The following is a 22,790-nucleotide window of genomic DNA, read 5'->3' on the forward strand; positions in this document are numbered from 1 at the left end:
TTCCTCTTCTGGTTCCTAAATTTTTATGTATTTTGTTTTACTTTATGTCTAGCAATTCTGAGTTTTATGTTAAATGAGGAAAGATAAAAAGTGTTAAAAGTTAATTGCTTGACAATAATGACTATAAAGAATTAGAATTCTAGTTTGCCTTTGATGGATTTATAGTTTACGATCAAGTATATCAGTGGAGAAGGTAACATGATTGAGATAGAGAGAAATGTTGGTAGGCTTCTTGTATAAAGTTTTGTGGAAGTCTTTGTTTCTTGTAAAAAAAAAGTCATTTATTATAATGAGATCAGCAAAGTAGTTTTAATGGACTGTTTTTTAATTCCAACTTCTGAAAATGACATTCATTGTAATTGTATTTTATCTATACATCAGGAATGCAGAGATTTTTTATCTTTATATTACTTGGTATTTCCTCCTTAGCACCAACACTGAGAAGTGTAAAACTGTAGAAACTAGTTGGGGTAGTGTTGCTTCTTAATTTTATAGTATACATAATGTTGCAGGAAAACTGACTTTACATTTGATACAGTATGTCTTCATTTTCGTTATAGTCCTCTATCTAAGTTTATTGCATTTCATTTGATAGATATTTATATGAGCGAATTGATGGAAGAGTCAGAGGGAATCTTCGACAAGCTGCAATAGATCGATTTAGTAAACCTGATTCAGATCGATTTGTTTTTCTTTTGTGTACCCGAGCTGGAGGGTTGGGCATCAACTTAACTGCAGCTGATACATGTATAATTTTTGATTCTGATTGGAATCCTCAAAACGACCTTCAGGTAAATAAATTCCTTGGCTAAGAGAATTAAATTTTTTTAAATTCCTATAACTATTTTTGATAATCGACCTCTTTTATTTTAATCGGGGCAAACTACTATGTATGTTTCCCTAAGAAATATCTATGCCAAATAAAATAGGTAAAATTATTTAAATTTAATGACAATAAAATATATTTATTTAGATTTTATATCTTACTGAGTTCTAAAAAGGTTTATCTACTTGAGTTCAGTATTTAATTGTTTAAAGTATATTACATAAATTTGAAAGAGGCCTAAGCTTTAAGAATAACTTATTTGTAATAAAAATTTCAGAATTTTGCATCCTTAAAAATAAATACTTGCTTATCTTAATTTCATCTTCTCAATCATCATATAGTATGCATAGAATTGAGACATAAGAGAGTATGCCTTTTTATGAAATATTGTAGAAAATTAAGGTATACATATAAGTTAAGACTGTACTTGGACTTCATAGAAATAGGAATATTAGAGTGATCAAAGAGAGTCAAGTTTGCAGATGAGAAGCATCTAGGAAAGATAAAGTGTAAGAGAAATTCTCTTGTTCATGATAATCTTATTTGTATTGCAATTAATATAATTACTTTAAGATAGAAGACCAGTTATAGTAAATTGTTATTGAGAATATACCTGACTTAACAAAAGGTAAGGTTTTAACTTCTCATTTGTATAGTTATACGTAATCTAGTTCAAAATATCAAAGGCGTATCTAAAATTAATAGATTAAACCAGGGAAAACTTCTTTCTGTAGAAGGTCAGTTAGTAAATATTTTAGGCCTTTTGGGCCACATAAGGTCACTGTCACACATTCTTTGTTGGTTGGTTTTTACAGTCCTTTAAAAATGTAAAAGCCATTCTTAGTTGGCAGGCCAGATTTGGTCCACAGGCTGTAGTTTGCCAATACGTAGGTTAAACCCAAAACATAATTATTTGCCCTTGGAATGCATATTTATACTTAGAACTTGCCACTGTGCGTGTGATGTTCTAAATGTTGATCTCAAATAAAATAATACAGTCACATTATAGAACCTGAGGAGGAACTGGAAAAATTGTGCCAGATTCCCCAACTACTCCCTCTCATTTGGTTTTTCCTACTGACTGCTAATGCAGATCTAGTCTTTATAGACTAATAAAAATTTGACCTCTTATACTTTCCCTAGACCTGGAACAAAGTTGTTCATTCACAATTCTGAGTCCTAAAGAGCACAAAATGAATAAGGATAGAATAAAGATGTCAACAAAGGGCATAGCATCAATGCCACCTATAAATTTTATTTTATTTTATTTTATTTATTTATTTATTTTTTTGAGGAAGATTAGCCCTGAGCTAACATCTGCTGCCAACCCTTCTCTTTTTGCTGAGGAAGACTGGCCCTGAGCTAACATCCTTGCCCATCTTCCTCTACTTTATATGTGGGATGCCTACCACAGCATGGCTTGCCAAGCGGTGCCATGTCCACACCCAGGATCCGAACCGGCGAACCCCCGGCCACTGAAGCAGAACCTTTGCGCTTAACCGCTGTGCCACCGGGCCAGCCCGCCACCTATAAATTTTAAAGCCACAATTTATTATTTAATATTCTGAAGATAATGAGAAGTTGATTAATAATTTTGGAGGTAGACCACTAATTGTGTAGAACCTTTAGATTCAAAATTTATCACACAAAGTTTTAGTAGGAACTCGAGATAAAATATGAAGCTCTTATGTCATCTCTGATGTCTCTGCTTCCAACATGTCTACATATTCGATAGTTAGTTCTTTCTCCATTTAAATAAAATTTAGGTCTCCAGAGTTATTCACCTTAGGTTTTTGCCCCTCTCAACATTACCCAGCTCAACTAAAATTTATTAAGAAGATTGTTGATAGGATAGTGGAAAAAATTCTAGAAATTTAAAATTAGATTTTAAATTTAAAGCTTGAGTTGCCAGCAGCTAAAAAATAAAATCGGTTCATAGAATTTATTTTCCTCTCTAAACTTATATTGGTGACACTCTTTAAAAAACAGTAATTCTTAATGGATTTATAATCTCTGAAATATAAGTTTAAATTTTAACTAATTGCTGATTGTGGAATCATTTCTTGTTTTAGTAAGCTCCACCTTCCTTTCCAGAAAAAGGTTATATCTAATTCAGTAGCAAGCGTATCTAAAAATGTTTACATATTTTTATATTCAATCAACATAGTTTACTATTAATGCCCTTTGTGTAATGCCTTTTGTGCTATTTTGTAAAATAAATTGAATCTATAACCTTTCATTTTTTATAGGCACAAGCTCGTTGCCACAGAATCGGTCAGAATAAAGCAGTTAAAGTCTACCGACTAGTAACTCGTAATTCATATGAGAGAGAAATGTTTGACCGAGCCAGTCTGAAACTGGGTCTGGATAAGGCTGTGTTACAGAGCATGAGTGGAAGAGATAGTAATGTTGGTGGTGTAAGTATATTTTCTTTTTCACTTGCAGTTTTTGTTTGCATTTAATTTTAACTTCAGCTAATGTATCATTTAATTTTGATCCATACTGAACACTAAATAGAAGGTTTTATGTAAGGAAACACTTCCTTACATAATAGAACTATGTTTAGTTAATGCTTTTGAATTCCGTTCTATCTGTTTGGCTCCAGTGCTTGTGAATTCTAAGAATGTGTTTTCAAGGTAAAAGTTCTTTGCTCTACTTTTAGAAGGTTTATATCATGGCATAGGAAAATACAATTTGTGAATTTTCTGCAATATTTCTATAGTTTTTCAAATTTTTTTTTAGTGTCAAACTACTAGCATTGGCTTTGTCGTATTATACGTGACGTTTCTTGCCATTATTTTCCCTCAAGATTGTTGTCTTATATCTTGTGCTTATAACAACTGTAGAATCCTAGTGCTAATAAGAACCTTGAGAGATTTCCTTTCCTGTCGGCTTTGTTTTAACTGAAGCCATTTTAGGCAAATGGCAAATCTTATTTTAAAGATAGTAGAGTCAACAGCTTCAATGTATTCTTTCAGAGAATTCTCTTTAATGTACATCCCAAACCCGAAATGCACTTTAAACATTACCTCTGTGTTCTTTGACATTCTTTAGGGATACTTACTCATTTTATGAACTTTAAAAAAAGTTACCAAAATTGTTTTCTCTCTAGATTCAGCAGCTTTCCAAAAAGGAAATAGAAGATCTGCTTCGGAGAGGTGCGTATGGTGCCATTATGGGAGAAGAGGACGAGGGCTCTAAGTTCTGCGAGGAGGACATCGACCAGATCTTACTGCGCCGCACAAAGACTATCACAATTGAGTCAGAAGGACGCGGGTCTACATTTGCCAAGGTAACAGTGAATGCTGTCTTACACATATACCAGAAATGTTCGTGGCTGAACAAATTTAACTGTCTCTTACTCTACTAATTATTTTCAAAGCACCTACTTAATGTTTAAATAAGTTGAATTAGCTCAAAGGAATAGGTAATATTTTTTTTCTTCATTTTTTCTAATCTCTCATATCAAATTTCATATGTACTCTTCTGATCCTAGTGAAATGGAGTAAGTGTAATAACTAGAAATAGTTGTATTAGAGTAGAACATTTGAAATCAAATTTAGAAATGAGAAAACATATGCCAAAGTCAGAGCAAAATATAAGTAGTAGTGTAGGAGATTAAATCATCTTATATAACTTATAATAATTTAAAGTGCTTAACGGAGAGCAAGGATTTCTAATTTCATTTTAAATATTTAAATCTAATTTGGGGAAGGTAAAATGAAATTTGTGTCTTGAAAAGAAGTGTTAATAACTATATCTACCCTATTTGGGGGAAACATTTTACAAGCTTACTAACTGCTTTTACATTCCTTTTTTTTTTTTCAACAGAGACATGGTAAACCTGTATCTTGCATTCATCTGAAGAGTTTTTTATTGCAGTATTCTGTCCTGCCTGCACTGATTCATACAGATTTTCTCTTCCACTTTACTACTTTCCTACCTTTTCCTCATTCTCCATCCCCATTTCTGCTTTTAACCTGGAAGTCTATCTTTATATTTATAGAGAGCACTGTGTTATAGCTGGTCGTACAGGTGCTACACCAAAAGTAATGATATCAATCTTCAAATGAAAATTTTTCTCTTGCATTCTTTCAGCAAACTAATGAAGTCTTGTGTCAGGCACTTTACTGAATACTGAAATCAAAGGATTCTAGTTGCTGAAAAAAGTAAAGGAGAAAATTACTAATTCTGTGTAAAATAGTAGAGCAGAGAATCAGAAAAGCATTTGCAGAGAAAATAACATTTGAGCTGAGTTTTGAAGGAAGTGTGGGTCATTGTGTTACAAAAAGAGAGAGAAAGTCACATAAATGAATCATAAGTTGATAAACTACAAGAAAGATTTCAAGGAATATGGCATGGGCATGTATGGATGCACAGGATGAATTAAATGGAGATGAAAATGAAGGGGTTAAGGAGGTTGGACCCAACTGCGAAGGGCTCAAATGAGTTGGAAAGGAGAAAGAATAGAATCAGCATAACCAGAGAAGTGGCTTGAATAGGATATGATGATGAGTGAACCAGGGTAGTGGAGACCCACTTCAGTCAACAGGAGTTGAAGAGCAGTTAGAAATTTGTGGAAGGAGGAGTCAAAAATGACTTGAAGATTTCTGACTCAAGTAGCTAGGAGGGTCGTGCTGTTGTTAAGTAAGATACAGAATGCAGGAGAAAGATATTCACGTGGAGAAAATAAAATATAGGAACTATTGTATTTGTGGCATTTTCGGGGCATCCAAGTGGAGATGTCCAGGATAGTTGCCTAGGATACAGATATAGATTTGGAAGTTAATAGAGAATAATTTAGAAGAAAGTATTGTGGAAACAAAAGGAATACTATGGAAGGAAAGTAAAAGGCTGAGAACTAAAACTAGTCATGATTAGGTAGATACACCCTGGCTGTAGCTACTTTCCTGAGAAATCTTGTTTACTTTGGATTCCTTGGCTCTACCCAAGTTGTCAACACACTAATAGGTGCAGATATTTTTTCCCTCATCCCTGAAATTATCTGAAATTGAGTTAATTTAATCAAAAAAGTTTGCTTTTGTTGGTTAGGCTAAGCATAGAGATATTCTCCTTAAAGTTTTTTGTTTTTTTTTAATGTTGGCATATGCAAAGCACAGGTGATTCTAGGTTTTCTTGTTTACAGTGTTGATGATAATCTTGGAAAGTCAGAACACCAGGGTTTAAATTCAGAATCATAAAGGAGTAACCTTAGACAGTTGACCCTTTATGAGTTAAAGAAGAAAGCATGCTTGGCTTTTCCTACTTTACTATATATAAAGTGCTATGTGAGTATTACTTTACTTGGATATATGCTAATCATAACCAGCTGTGCTCTAAGAATGTGACATACTTAAGTATTTAAATATCTATTTTAAATCCTCGGACCAGGAAGTAACTGCTATTACATTTAGAAAGAGAGCTGACTGAAGAGGTACCACAATAGCTGAGGAGAGTCTAGAGAATTTGCGTATAATTGTCTTATAATTTGTTCATTTTCATAGTTGGGTGGGAATGCCACTATATAATGGGCATTTGGCATAGTGGAATATGGCACCGAAGGTTTAAAGTAGATAGTATTGGGGCTGGCCCGTGGCCGAGTGGTTAAGTTCGCGTGCTCCGCTACAGGCGGCCCAGTGTTTCGTTGGTTCAAATCCTGGGCGCAGACATGGCACTGCTCATCAAACCACGCTGAGGCGGCATCCCACATGCCACAACTAGAAGGACCCACAACGAAGAATATACAACTATGTACTGGGGGGCTTTGGGAAGAAAAAGGAAAAAAATGAAAAATCTTTAAAAAAATAAAGTGATAGTATTTTATACTTTTTCCTGGAATTTCCAAAGACTTCAGCTATGCACAATTCTTTTCAGTGGTTTGGATAAATGAAGTAATTCCAATCTGTATTTCTTTCCGTTGGACTATTTAGACGTAGTACATATCCATCAAATAAAAGTCATTATTGGTAACTTCATTTATAAGCGGTTATATCACCTAAACCTTATTTTGAGAGATTTTCATAAAGGCAATCAGGTGGATCTTAGACATAGAAAAGTTTCGAGTCTGATTTTTTATAATTTGTTATAAAACAAAAGACCTTGAATTGCTTAATTTACGAAAAACAAAACAGTCTGAATCAAGCTTCAGATGGATTGCTTATTTCTAGGCCCTTCTGCAGCGCCTGCTATACTTTCATGTGTGAGAAGATGGATTTCACCATTTAAAAGTCTTTCCTTGCCAATAATAAAGGGATTTAATGATTGAAGGAATACACTTTAAGAAAAATGCTTTTTGGGGAACAGGATATTAAGATTTAACATTTGGAAGTAGTCAGTAAACCTGTACTTGATGACACCTTCCACAACAAGCATTTCATTTCAAGCCTTAAACCATTGTTAACAATTCTTGAGAATTTTGTAAGTTATCTTGAAGAGAGGTTATATGTCAGTTAACAATAGCATCTGGAATTATTTAGAAATATTTTTAAAAATTTATTTGAAAAATAAATTTATCGTTTCTCTTATAATAAATATAAAAAAAGCTATTTAATCGTGAAGTACAGTTTCTTCCAGACAAATTATTTTAATTATCAACAGTTATCTGGTAGCAGAATAAAGGTGATTATCCATTGTAACATAGAATTTTTTTTAAGATAAGCAACCATAAAGTAATATGTTTCAAAAATCTAATTGTTTCCTTTTAATGAGTTTTCATATTTAACAGCTTTTCATGATAAATGTTCTCCGATTCATGTACAGGAAATGTTCATTTGCTGGATTGGTTAAATCTCAAAAGGCATGTATCAATGAAACTATAGTACAAAATAAAACCCTGTGAGCTTCAATGAACTTTTCACTGTTCCTGAAAATTGATGAGTGTATATTAATGAAGATATTAAAATATGAATATTATATGTTCTCAATTATGAGAAATTCATTTCTGATTTAACACATTGAAGTCCCCTCACAGTTTAGGACTTACTTGAGCATAGTTCGATGTCTGTTCCTCATACTCATTCATACCACTTTGATGAATTATCATCATGCACTTTTATCTAGATGCTGATGGCTATCTACTTTTCATTTTATGAAACCAGTTAGCCTTTGCTCTTTAAGTTGGATATGAGTTTTTATAATATGTGGTTTATCATTAAGAGATGTCTCACTATATTATTTCCTGTTGCCACTGTAAGAAATTACCACAAATTTAGTGGCTTTAAACAATACAAATTTATTCTCTTATAGTTCTGGATGTCAGAAGTCCAAAACAAGTTTTACCTGAACTAAAATCAAGGTGTCAGCAGGGCTGGTTCCTTCTGGAGTCTCCGGGAGAGAATCTGTTTCTTATCTCTTCCAGCTTTTAAGAGTGCCTGTGTTTCTTGGCTTGTGACCACATTATTCCAATCTCTGCTTCTGTTTTCACATAGCCTTTTCCTCTTCTGTGGTGAAATCCCCTCTTCTGTCCTCTTATAAGGACAGTTGTGATTACATTTAGGGCCCAGTGGGATAGTATAGACTAATCTCCCCATTGCAAGATCCTTGATCTCCTCTGCCAAGTCCCTTTTGCCATGTAAATTAACATTTACCAGATTCCAGAAAGATATTTGGGGGTCATTATTCAGCCTAACCACACTCATCAGCTCGAAGAAATAAGAAATTACTATTTTCAGTACTTTCATGATATTAAGTTATCATTTAGAGCAAGAAAAAAAAGAATTTAAATTCATTTCATTAAAGCATTTATTTCTGTCACTTCTCTTTCATAAACATGCTAGCAAAATGCACGTTTTTAAACATTTTATAATATTTAAACACTTACTATCTACAGGCATCTTAATAACCCAATCTCAAAAGAATGTTTGGAATTAATGTACTTATAAAAAAAATAAAAAAATAAATAAATAAAAATGTACTTATTACTTGGTAGGCAATGTCATGAACAGAATCTTAAAGTTCAGCAAGAGTCATTTAGGCTTTTAGTTTCGTTCCTACTCATTTTTTTAGATGTTTTATAAAGACTCAAACTACAAATATAGACAGAACTTTATACTGAAAGCTGTGTACTCATCACTCAGCTTCAGCAGTTATCAACTCCTGGTTAACTTGTTTCATCACTATCCTACCTTTCATATTATTTTAAAGCAAATCCTAGACATTGTAGTATCACCTCTATAAATGTTTCCATATGTGTCTCTAAAGATGAAGATTTCTTTAACATAATCACAATACTGTTATCACATTTAAAAATAAAGTTAACAGGGGGCTGGCCCCGTGGCCCAGTGGTTAAGTTAGCGTGCTCTGCTTCAGCAGCCGGGCGTTTCCCTGGTTCACATCCTGGGCGTGGACGTGGCACCACTCGTCAGGACATGTTGAGGTGGCATCCCACATGCCACAACTAGAAGGACCCACAACTAAAATGTACAGCTATATACTGGGGGAATTTGGGGAGAAAAAGCAGAAAAAAATAAATAAATGAAGTTAACAGTAATTCCTTGATATCAGTTTTCCAGTGTTCAAGCTTCCACTTATCTTGAATGTCATAAATGGCTTGTTTGCTTATAGCAGTTTTATTATCTTTTTAATGTGTAATTTTCTGCATTTTAAAATTCCATCAAAATGGGTTTTTTTAATGAAGATTTCTATCATTTCATTATGTCTCAGATAATTAGGCATTATCTTAAATCCGTTTATTCTTTGAAATTCACTTTTATATGACCATATTCTTCCATTTATTCTTCTAAGAGTTAGCATGCATTTTTCAGCCTCTTTTCTTAAAGCATCATGTATCCTCACAGCTTATTTCATTTTTATAAAGTACTTTGATACCTTTTCTTTGAAGTGTCATAGCTATTTTCAGGAATTTCAGTTGCAAATAATGGTTATTAGTTTATAAGTTACAGTGTTGAACTGTTATCTAAAGTTTATTCCAACTAAAAAGTTTTATCATTTCTACAATATTTAGGAAAACAAATCACTTACATTTTCTTCTTTTGGTCCTCTGTAATTTCTTAAATCTTTACAGTGATTATGCAGTATTTTTGTTGTATGGAAAAGAGTTTTTAAAATAAATACAGTGGTTCATTTTTCTTTATTTCTTATATCCTGTATTGTGTTTCCTTTAGGAGACATAGCTATCTAAAAATGTGATGAAAGTAAAGTAGGAGTGTCCCAGAAAATGAACTGTGTTGGTCAAGCAGTTTTGAAATTCTTGTTCTAACCTAATTTCTTAATATTTATGTAGTGTTTCCAGAAAGCATATGTGTGTCCTGTGTAGTTTCCTGACCAAAAGATTTGATCCTTGCTAACCAAAAGTGAAGAGTTAAACACCAGTAATAACTTCTGTAACTTGGCCTCTAAAACTCCTGCCTGTGTTGGCATTAAGCCTTTTGGCTTTAAGCAGATGCTGTGCTATGTTTTAGACCATTGCATTTGAGACAGCCTTTGAATATATGTATGTATACTGAATTCAAATTCTATCTACAGTAAATGTGAGGAGAGAATGTTTTAAATATACTTTGATAGATTTCTTCCTCTAAGCTTCAAAATGTTTCGAAAAACTGCCATTATGTATTTCAGGCAAGTTTTGTGGCATCTGGAAACCGGACAGACATATCCTTAGATGATCCCAACTTCTGGCAAAAATGGGCTAAAAAAGCAGAAATAGATATAGATGCCATCAGTGGCAGAGTAAGTATTTCTTTTCCTTTAAAAAGAATTACTTGTTGGGGTAATTTGGTATTATTTTTATAATATTTGAAGGTTCAACTATGTACTTACTGAAATAAATTTATCTGCTTAAATAAATTGACGGGGTAGTAGAATGATCACATATTGAGTCAGACACTGCTTCAATTTAATACTTCTGGTATCTGTCATGATAGGTTGGAATACAGGGAAAGTTTAATTTTGGTTATTATTTATATTCTTAAAATTATGATGTTTTTTTATTTTTAAAATGTCTTCAAATCATAGGTTACTTTTATTTTGCTCTTTAACTTTGTTTTCTTTGGGGGCCGGCCCCATGGCGCAGCAGTTAAGTGCACACATTCTGCTTGGGTGGCCCGGGGTTCACTGGTTCAGATCCTGGCTGAGGACATGGCACTGCTTGGCAAGCCATGCTGTGGTAGGCATCCCACATATAAAGTAGAGGAAGATGGGCATGGATGTGAGCTCAGGGCCAGCCTTCCTCAGCAAAAAGAGGATTGGCAGCAGATGTTAGCTCAGGGCTAATCTTCCTCAAAAAACACAAAAACAAAAACAAACAAACTTTGTGTTCTTTGTGTCGCATCCCATTAATGCAAATATAAAAGGAGGGGAGAGAAAAGCAGTCAAAAAAGTGGCGTTTTGTAAACTATATAATTTCCCTTAGACCTAAGGAAGAAAGGACCACAATGCTGAAATAGAATTCATGGAACTGATGTGCTATTCACTGATAATTGTTCATTTCATAAGACGCTTGTCTAATAATTGTATAGGAATCAGTGTTTGTGAACCTTACCTACTGTCAGAATAACTGTTAAGTGATTAGAAGAATTTTATATTAAGCACTGATGCATGGGATCTATTTTAAGAGATAACCTTTTAAAATGTAAAACTTTATAATGAGGAATAACTCCATCAGCTTACATAATCTATTATTTTTAATATATTTTGGAAATATGTGTAATTCTGTATGAAACAAGTAAATTTGAAAAGAAATTTATGAAAATACTATTATTTGCATATGGCGTATTTTTATGCCTAAAATGGCAATGGAATCTGCAAACCACTATTAAAATTAATAAATGAGTTCAGTGAATTAACTGGATAGATGATAAATATGCTGTTTAGCCTTCCTAAATATCGGTACCAACAGAGGTAGAAAAATATAACGAAGGAGAAGATCTGCTTCACAGTAGGAGAAAAGAGAACACTTAGGAGTATACCTCCTGAAAGATGTGTATGATAGGAGAAAAGAGAACACTTAGGAGTATACCTCCTGAAAGATGTGTATGATAGGAGAAAAGAGAACACTTAGGAGTATACCTCCTGAAAGATGTGTATGATAGGAGAAAAGAGAACACTTAGGAGTATACCTCCTGAAAGATGTGTATGATAGGAGAAAAGAGAACACTTAGGAGTATACCTCCTGAAAGATGTGTATGATAGGAGAAAAGAGAACACTTAGGAGTATACCTCCTGAAAGATGTGTATGATAGGAGAAAAGAGAACACTTAGGAGTATACCTCCTGAAAGATGTGTATGATAGGAGAAAAGAGAACACTTAGGAGTATACCTCCTGAAAGATGTGTATGATAGGAGAAAAGAGAACACTTAGGAGTATACCTCCTGAAAGATGTGTATGATAGGAGAAAAGAGAACACTTAGGAGTATACCTCCTGAAAGATGTGTATGATAGGAGAAAAGAGAACACTTAGGAGTATACCTCCTGAAAGATGTGTATGATAGGAGAAAAGAGAACACTTAGGAGTATACCTCCTGAAAGATGTGTATGATAGGAGAAAAGAGAACACTTAGGAGTATACCTCCTGAAAGATGTGTATGATAGGAGAAAAGAGAACACTTAGGAGTATACCTCCTGAAAGATGTGTATGATAGGAGAAAAGAGAACACTTAGGAGTATACCTCCTGAAAGATGTGTATGATAGGAGAAAAGAGAACACTTAGGAGTATACCTCCTGAAAGATGTGTATGATAGGAGAAAAGAGAACACTTAGGAGTATACCTCCTGAAAGATGTGTATGATAGGAGAAAAGAGAACACTTAGGAGTATACCTCCTGAAAGATGTGTATGATAGGAGAAAAGAGAACACTTAGGAGTATACCTCCTGAAAGATGTGTATGATAGGAGAAAAGAGAACACTTAGGAGTATACCTCCTGAAAGATGTGTATGATAGGAGAAAAGAGAACACTTAGGAGTATACCTCCTGAAAGATGTGTATGATAGGAGAAAAGAGAACACTTAGGAGTATACCTCCTGAAAGATGTGTATGATAGGAGAAAAGAGAACACTTAGGAGTATACCTCCTGAAAGATGTGTATGATAGGAGAAAAGAGAACACTTAGGAGTATACCTCCTGAAAGATGTGTATGATAGGAGAAAAGAGAACACTTAGGAGTATACCTCCTGAAAGATGTGTATGATAGGAGAAAAGAGAACACTTAGGAGTATACCTCCTGAAAGATGTGTATGATAGGAGAAAAGAGAACACTTAGGAGTATACCTCCTGAAAGATGTGTATGATAGGAGAAAAGAGAACACTTAGGAGTATACCTCCTGAAAGATGTGTATGATAGGAGAAAAGAGAACACTTAGGAGTATACCTCCTGAAAGATGTGTATGATAGGAGAAAAGAGAACACTTAGGAGTATACCTCCTGAAAGATGTGTATGATAGGAGAAAAGAGAACACTTAGGAGTATACCTCCTGAAAGATGTGTATGATAGGAGAAAAGAGAACACTTAGGAGTATACCTCCTGAAAGATGTGTATGATAGGAGAAAAGAGAACACTTAGGAGTATACCTCCTGAAAGATGTGTATGATAGGAGAAAAGAGAACACTTAGGAGTATACCTCCTGAAAGATGTGTATGATAGGAGAAAAGAGAACACTTAGGAGTATACCTCCTGAAAGATGTGTATGATAGGAGAAAAGAGAACACTTAGGAGTATACCTCCTGAAAGATGTGTATGATAGGAGAAAAGAGAACACTTAGGAGTATACCTCCTGAAAGATGTGTATGATAGGAGAAAAGAGAACACTTAGGAGTATACCTCCTGAAAGATGTGTATGATAGGAGAAAAGAGAACACTTAGGAGTATACCTCCTGAAAGATGTGTATGATAGGAGAAAAGAGAACACTTAGGAGTATACCTCCTGAAAGATGTGTATGATAGGAGAAAAGAGAACACTTAGGAGTATACCTCCTGAAAGATGTGTATGATAGGAGAAAAGAGAACACTTAGGAGTATACCTCCTGAAAGATGTGTATGATAGGAGAAAAGAGAACACTTAGGAGTATACCTCCTGAAAGATGTGTATGATAGGGGAAAAGAGAACACTTAGGAGTATACCTCCTGAAAGATGTGTATGATAGGAGAAAAGAGAACACTTAGGAGTATACCTCCTGAAAGATGTGTATGATAGGAGAAAAGAGAACACTTAGGAGTATACCTCCTGAAAGATGTGTATGATAGGAGAAAAGAGAACACTTAGGAGTATACCTCCTGAAAGATGTGTATGATAGGAGAAAAGAGAACACTTAGGAGTATACCTCCTGAAAGATGTATATGATTTCAGTAAAGTAAATTGCCAAATTTAATTGGGAGATTTGTCAATTGGAAAGAAACATTACTTATTTTGTTATTTTATAAATAGCAAAATGCAACCCAAATCAGAATGTTAGTTTTTTCATATAACCAGACAATGTCTAAAATTCTCTTGGAAGAAAGAATAGTCAAGAATATCAAGAATATTAAATGTACTCTTAGAAATCTGTCCTACAGCAGTAACCACACGTGTACAATTATCATGTAGTACACTGATGCTCATTGTCACATTTTTTGTTTTAAGAAAAATTTAGAAACTAATTAAATCTTCTATGATAGAGGAATGGTACCTCTATACTGTCTAATGCAGTAAATAAAAATAATTATGTAGATCCCTATTTACGGACATAGAAAGAACTCCAAGACAGTTAAATTTTAAAAGAGAGATGTAGAACAATACTTATAGTATGATCTTTGTTTATGATTTTTCAAAAGTATTTATTGGTAATACACATGCACTCGTATGCATTTATACTATGGATCCAACTAGAGCACACTCTGAGCCAGATACCATTCTCACATTACGACTAATATGAACAAGAAAGATAAACCCCTACTTTTATAGAGTTTATAAATTCTGGTGGGTAAGACAGAAGTAAACAAATATATAAGATAATTTCAGAGAGCGAGGAAAATAAACAGTAAGATGGCAGAGAATTCCTGGAGGAGTGGAGATAACATTAGGTAAAGTGGTGAAGGGAGGTCACTCTCAGGGGACATTTGTGCTGAGACTTGAATGATGAGAAAGAGCCAACAATGTAAAAACGTGAGGAAAAAGCTTTTTCAAGGTAGAGGGAATGGCAGTGAGCCATGGGCCAAAATAAGCTTAGTGTATTCCAGAAATAGCAATGACATTTTGGCAGAATGTAGGGAGTTGTTGAAAGTGGTGTTAAGTAAGGTGAAACACCATAAATATGGGTCAAATCAATAGGGCCTTGTAGATTATCCTAAGGAGTTAAGAATTTATAAATAGAACATATAGTGATTTTAATACTTGTGCAGTTACATTTTCTAATTTATACATTATTAAAAAAATATTTAAAATTTTTCTGAAAGTGAAATACATTGAAGACAGACTGGCATTACCTACTATTTGTTAAAATACAAAAGTATGTTAATATATTATAAAGGAATCATAATTTAAATAATTTGATACTGAGAGAAAGATATAAAAAGCAAAGAATAGAACAGAAAAAGATCAAGTTATAAGATGTTAATAAAGAGTATTAGAGAAAAAAGGATTATTTAATAATTGTGAGTATTAGAGAAAAAAGGATTATTTAATAATTGTGATTACAATATTGAGTTAGCATTGGCGGGAACATTATATTAATACTCTGTACCAAGAGAACTCCAATTTGTAATAAAAAAATTTTATTTTTTTGAATCAAAGCATGAAAAAATAGAAGAAGTAGATTTCAATTTTATCAAATATTTCGTGGGAAAACATTGTAAATTAGAAAAAATCATAAAGGAAATGATCGGCATATTCAAATATGTAAGACTAAAAATTATGCACTGAAAAAATAAAAATGTAGTCAAACTGGTGAGACTATTTGTAGCAGAAGTGTATATGAAAGTTAATGTCTTTATTATATAAAAGCTAATATAAGTTGATCAGAAATATATCAAAATCTGAAAAGATGGGCAAAAGACATTTGGAAATTTGCTCAAGAAAAAATACAATTAGTTTTTTTTTTTTTTTTAAACTGAGACAAGGGAAAAGGGACAACTCTTTGTTACAGAAGAATACCAATTAATAAATGTAGAAAGAATAAGAGAAGTAGAAAATCACCATTAATCCACCATAGTAATAATCATAGCGGAAAACATCCATCAGTGAATTCTAAAATAAGTGGGTGAAATTCAAGGAGAATCAGAATTTTTTACATATTCTCAAAGTATATTTTCCATAATATTTATTAATTACCAAAGGAAAACTAATAAATTTACAGTGGAGAGACTTGGCGAAAAAAGTTAACATCACCAGTAATAAGACATATTAACATCATGTACCCCTTTAAAAGTCTGATGCACTGTGTATATACTGTGCTAGAGCAGGACCTACCTTCATCACCTTCCTCTCCTCCCGTGTACCTCTGCTGCTCTAGGACTTGAACATTTCCTGAATATCTCATGCCATTTCAGCCCCTTGTTCTTTCCTCTACTTATAATGCCATCTCCTCCTTGCCTGCCTAGCAAACTACTTATTCTTCGAGATTTCTTTCTGGTATCACTATTTTGTAAAGCTTCCTCTGACTTCCTTTGTACCCATCTTGTATCATAAAATATTTCATCCTGAATAGCATTTATTTATTTACGCATTAGTCTGACCCTCACGAATACAGATTTCTTATGAGCAGAAAGCTGTCTTACTCATCCTTATGTCCACAGCTCATAACATAGTGCCTAACTTAGAGAAATTTCACAATAAAGGTAAAAAACATCTCAACTTAAGTTGTTTTGAATGAATTAAAGTGCATTGAGTATAGTGAGGTTCATACACTTATTACTTTGCTTTTTGTACAGTAGTATGACTCTTTGGAAACACATTTTATAAATAATTTTATATTTAATAAATAACTTTATAAATAAATAATTTTATAAAAATTTATTTTAGTAATAAAGCCAAATAATTCTTTTGTCCTGTGACTATAATATAAAGTTATATATACATGGTTATTACGATTTTAAGGAATATGAAAATTTTTAAGTTGATTTGGTAGGTTGATGGAATTGTTAGTCATTTCTTTTTTCTGGCTTTCTATAATTATTTTATTGTTTGTACAATTTGAAAGGTTAAAAGATAAAACATTGTTATAAGCAAAATAAAAACCTTCAAGTAATAGCTATTAAATTTTACAGAACAGCTTGGTTATTGACACTCCAAGAATTAGGAAGCAAACAAGACCCTTTAGTGCCACAAAAGATGAATTGGCTGAATTATCTGAAGCCGAAAGTGAAGGAGATGAAAAACCTAAACTCCGGAGACCCTGTGACCGTTCTAATGGCTATGGAAGAACCGAATGCTTTAGAGTAGAGAAAAATCTGCTGGTTTATGGGTAAAATCTTATTTTTAATGTTTATTATAAGTAGTCTGGTATGTAAAGTTACAGGAAACAGATACTGTATTCTGGTATATTTTTTATTTGTTAAAATCAATAAAATCTATTTTTAAAGTACCCTGAATTTCTATGTTTAACATATATTTAGTAGCAGAATGATGAGATATCCTTAAGTTTTTAAAATTATAAATGTCGCACTAAAGTCAAACTCCGTGTTCTCAAATGTGCATATTCAGTAATACAAAATGGATAATATTGTTATCCATTATTGAATAAAATACCCTTAAAATTACTATACCATGGCTCTGCATTTTACTCATGGGGGAAAACTTTATTAGGCAAATCCTATTAATGACAAATGTGTTTTTTGCAGTTTTCAGGCCTTTTATCTGTGAGTTATGTTTATCTCTAGAACTAGACTCAATATTAATGTAAATACACCTTTTTTAACCAGATGGGGTCGATGGAGAGAGATTCTGTCTCATGGCCGTTTTAAAAGGCAGCTAAACGAGCATGATGTAGAAATCATTTGCCGAGCCCTCTTAGCATATTGCCTTGTTCACTACCGAGGAGATGAGAAAATTAAAGGCTTCATATGGGATCTCATTACTCCAACTGAAGATGGGCAGACACGAGAGCTACAAAATCATCTAGGTAAGAACATTCTTGTTTTCCTTTTGAATTTATTTTTAGTTATATAAGTAGTACTTAACATATTCACCTATAAAATATTAAAGCATTACAAATAATATTAAAGAACCTTAACTTTCACCCTCAATTCAAGTTCCAACTGCAGAATATACCAGTGTTATCAGTTTGGTGGGGTTTATGTATTGTTATCATATATGTATCAGTTTGCAAGTTGTTGACCCAACAGTATGTCTTAGAAGTCTTTCCATCCATTTTCATATAGCTCTATCTCATTTCTTAAACTTTTGCTTAGTAGTCCATAGTATGAATTCCATAATTTATTTAGCGTCCCCTTTAATGATGGGCATTTAGGATGTTTCCAATTTTAGACAATTAAAAAACAAGTTTCAGTGAAAATCCTTGTACATTCCTCCTTGTGCAGATGAATAAATCTTCCACTAAAGTAAATATCAAGAAATCAAATTGTTGAGGTATGGCATATATACATTCTTAGTGCCTAAAATGTGGTCTAAGGAATAACCACATCAGCATCTCCGTGGACCTTCTTAGAATTGCAGAATCGTAGGCCTCAGACTTACTGAATCAAAATCTGCATTTTAACAAATTCCTCAGCAATTAGTATGTATATTCAAGTATGGGACAGTATGCATTTTAAGTTTTCAGAAATAATTTGCTGTCCAATGTGTCTATACCAATTTACAATCATATCAGAGGTACATATGAGTACCTTTTTTTGCCACAGCCTTGCTGACAGAACTTTCTTTTCTGCGTAAAATTTTTTATCAACATAAATTTTTTTATGTTGATAAAAAATTCAGTTTTCCCTTAAATTTCTGCTATAATTTTGTTCTATTTAATCAACAAATATCTGTTAAGTGTCTGCTATATACTTCTTGTGCAAGGTACTGGGAAGATAAGAAGAAACAAGATAGACAAGATTCCTGAGCTCATGAACCTTATATTCTGGCCAGGTAGACAGACGATAAGAAAATAGATAAATTAGTTAAATAATTTCAGAATGTGATAAGTACGGTGAAGTAAATAAACTAGGTGCTGAAATAGAGAACAGCAGAAAGCGCCTGTTTGAGATTAGTGTGGTCATTGGAGGCCCATCTTAATAGGAGGCAGTGAAATTAATGTCAAGAGCTGACTTTTGGTAAAGATGGAAGATTCACACAAATATGATTTCACTCTTTCTTTTTGAAACCCCACATAAATGTCAATAAAGAGAAAAAAATTTTAAGACATTAAACTTGATAAATTCTGCAGGCCCAAAAGTTCTAGTTTCTTCAACAAATAAATAGTAGGAGGGGAGGAAATGGAGAAGGTATCTATAAACCAGTGGTTCTCAACCAGATGTGATTTTGTGCCCTAATCCCACCCCCAACCTGGGTTGTCACAACTTTGAGTGTGTTACTGGCATCTAGTGAGTAGAAGCTAAGAGTGCCCAAACAGCCCCCCACAGTGAAGAACTATGCTGCCCAAAATATCAATAGTGCTGAGGTTGAAAACCCTGCTGTAACCTAAAAGAGATGATAGTCTTCAACCAATTGCAGCTATTTGGATCCTGATTGGAACAAACAACCCAAGGGTTGTTTATTCGAGTATCTTTATTCAGTAATTGGAAATTTGATTACCAAATATTAAGGAAGTATTATTACATTTCTTAGGGCTGATAATGGTACTGTATTTTTCTTTTAAGAAGGCCTTATCTTTTACATATTGCTAAAAGACACTCAGATATTCATTAATGAAATGATTGATGTCTTAGATTTACTTCAAAATAATATACAAGATTGGGGAGTAAACAGGGTATAGATGAAACAAAATTGGCCATGAGTTGGTAATTATTGAAGTTGGATGATGGTACATGGTGGTTCATCATATTATTCCATCTATTTTTATATATGCTTAATTCCATAATTAAAATATAAATGGGGGGCCGGCCCAGTGGCACAGCAGTTAAGTTCACACGTTCCGCTTCTCAGTGGCCTGGGGTTTGCCGGTTTGGATCCCGGGTGCGGACATAGCACTGCTTGGCAAAAGCCATGCTGTGGTAGGTGTCCCACAAATAAGGTAGAGGAAGATGGGCATGGATGTTAGCTCAGGGCCAGTCTTCCTCAGCGAAAAGAGGAGGATTGGCAGTAGTTAGCTCAGGGCTAATCTTCCTCAAAAAATAAAAAAATAATATATATATATATATATATATATAAAAATAGGCATACAATCTCAATAGTTAGTGGAGAGAACGGGAGGGGGAAAAGCAACAAAATTTTGGAAGCTGGAAGCAAACAGATTAGTATTAACTGACTTAACCAACCAGAGAGAGCTTAGGTCAGCTGTGGGAAAACAGAAGAACCAAACATAAGAAACATAAGGAAGAACAATCCAGGGGCCAGCCCCATGGCCGGGTGGTTGGGTTCCCTCGTTTCGCTTCGGTGGCCCAGGGTTTCGCCAGTTCGGATCCTGGGCGCAGACATGGCATCACTCGTCAGACCATGCTGGGGCAGCATCCCACATGGCACAACCAGAGGCACTCACAACTAGGATATGCAACAGTGTGCTGGGGGGCTTTGGGGAGAAGAAGAAGAAAAAAGAAGAAGTAGATTGGCAGCAGATATTAGCTCAGGTGCCAGTCTTTAGAAAAAAAGAAACAAAAAATAATCCATAAATAAGATATAACAAGTATGAACTTGTGTGCACCGAACAAAGTAGTCCCAAAATATAAAGGCAAAAACCCCACCAAAATTATAAGGTGAAGTGGACAAATCCATGTAATGCTTTTATTTACCATTATGATGGAGCATCTAGCTGGTAGAATACAGCAAGGAAAAGATATATGAGATCAGAATGGAAAGGAAGAATCAAAACTGCATTATCAGTAACTGTGAAAAATTATAAATGAAACAACTCAAGCACCATTGAAGATTAATAAATGTGCAATGGTATAGTCATACAATAGATTTTTACATAACAATTAAAATTGATGAATTAGAGCCCCATGAATCAGCAAGGATAAATCTCAAAAAAAAAATCAAGAGAAATACGTTGCAGAATTACATGTGTGATATAATGTCTGAAAACTTAAATACTAAATATTTCTCCAATATACAAGTATAAATATAAACATGCATGGAATGAAAAAACAATTTCAGAATAGTGATTATCTCTGGGAAGGAAGGAGTGAATTGGACTTCAACTATGTATTATTTCCTTGCATGAAAAACTGACCAAATATAGAGTATGTTAGGATTAAGAGTGGGAATACTTTTTTGTTTTTTAGAAATATTTCACAACAAAAATGTCAAAGAAATAAAATGAATTTAGTTCTCTTAAACAGGCCCCACAATGGCTAAACCTTATTCATGTTATTAGTAAAATTAGTTTTGAAAATCAAGAGACCAAAATTTATTTTGTAACTAGGGAAGCAAACAGTAAAGCAGAGGAACAGATTTGATCCTGTGGTTTTTCATTTGGAAAAAAATAATGTGTTTTGGAACAAAAAGGAAATCAGAATGATTAATTTGAGATACAGAATTGTTGGATATTTGGGGGAAATTGTGTGTGTGCAAAATCACGTTCACTTGGGATGGGGTCAATACTGTTACCATTAATATTTTGAAGATTTCTGTATAGCCCACATAGACCTCTGAAAGTCTTCAGAAATTTCTTGCATTGGAAAATGTTTCACATTGCAGATCTTTATATAAATTATCCCCAATTTCATGTGTCCTTCTCATTTTAACAGGCCTATCGGCCCCTGTCCCCAGGGGTCGAAAAGGGAAGAAAGTAAAGACTCAAACAAGCTCATTTGATATACAGAAAGCAGAATGGCTTCGAAAATATAATCCTGAGCAGCTACTTCAAGATGAAGGCTACAAAAAACATATAAAACACCACTGTAATAAGTAGGTAGTAGGGTATTTTTAACACAACTTGTTAAAAGTTTACTGTTCTGAATTTATTAGCAATCTTAAAGCATGCTGATTTTGAGTACGGAGACAGTGTGGTCTAGGACCAATGCTAATCTTAATCTTACAGGGTTCCTTCAGCAAATCATGGTACCTCTTATGTCACTGTTGTCATCAACAGAGAGAGAAATAAAACTGGCCTTCAAATGATCTCATTATATCTTACTTGGATATTAAATAATGATGATTGTGAAGATTTTGGAGAAACCTATTTTATAATATGGTAGTAATGAGATTTATTTAATCAGAAGTAATTATTATTTCTTTATAAGAATTCTGTATCCAAATTCTTTTCTAATTTTAACCCCATGGAGGAATTTTTTTTAATAATTAATATCTTTGTGTCTTTTGATATTTTCCCCCCTCATTTTTAGGGTTTTGCTTCGTGTAAGAATGCTGTATTATCTAAAGCAAGAAGTCATTGGAAATGAGTGTCAGAAAGTATTTGATGGAGTTGATGCAAGGTAAATTAAATAACATGTTTTTATTTATTTTTTATTAACATGATGAGGCAAAAATTATCTGACCAGGAAATTGTATATAAAGTGGCTCCTTATTTAGTGAAATTCACAAGAAGCAAAATCCACTGAATTTAGAGAATTAGTCCTTGCCAATTTGTTGCCTTTCCTCTATACATCTCATCTTTGGCTCTTTCACTAAAAGTTGTAACATAATAACAATAATAACAGTAGTAGTAGTAGCTTCCTGCCACCAAATCTAAAATGTAACCTTTCTATGCTCATTCTTCTTCCCTCTTACTACAGTGGAAGAGTTTATGGTGACTTTTATGTGCATGTATGATCCGTTCAACACTCTGGTCTCTCAGTTCCTTGCCCTTTATCCGCAGTCATCTTTTTTTCTCCCCACCACAGCTACATACTCACACGGTCATATACTTAATCTTGCCATCACCAGTAACAGAATTACCTCTTAAATCTGGATTTCGA

At 33.7% G+C, this 22,790-nt stretch overlaps 1 protein-coding gene across 12 annotated transcripts in view; it reads left to right on the plus strand.

Moving 5' to 3' along the window:
• Positions 1 to 22,790, plus strand: part of CHD9 (chromodomain helicase DNA binding protein 9) — a 230,703-nt gene that overhangs the window by 169,233 nt on the left and 38,680 nt on the right. For all 12 annotated transcript variants that reach the window (XM_070613643.1, XM_070613642.1, XM_070613640.1 and 9 more), the window contains 8 exons: positions 596 to 791; positions 3,076 to 3,243; positions 3,939 to 4,118; positions 10,403 to 10,513; positions 17,022 to 17,218; positions 17,676 to 17,875; positions 21,621 to 21,780; positions 22,218 to 22,307. In XM_070613643.1, coding sequence (XP_070469744.1) covers positions 596 to 791; positions 3,076 to 3,243; positions 3,939 to 4,118; positions 10,403 to 10,513; positions 17,022 to 17,218; positions 17,676 to 17,875; positions 21,621 to 21,780; positions 22,218 to 22,307 — 1,302 coding nt within the window. The remainder of the gene's footprint in view (positions 1 to 595; positions 792 to 3,075; positions 3,244 to 3,938; positions 4,119 to 10,402; positions 10,514 to 17,021; positions 17,219 to 17,675; positions 17,876 to 21,620; positions 21,781 to 22,217; positions 22,308 to 22,790) is intronic.

This window comes from Equus przewalskii, chromosome 3, assembly GCF_037783145.1.
Source record: "Equus przewalskii isolate Varuska chromosome 3, EquPr2, whole genome shotgun sequence".
In the NCBI taxonomy this organism is placed as follows: domain Eukaryota; kingdom Metazoa; phylum Chordata; class Mammalia; order Perissodactyla; family Equidae; genus Equus; species Equus przewalskii.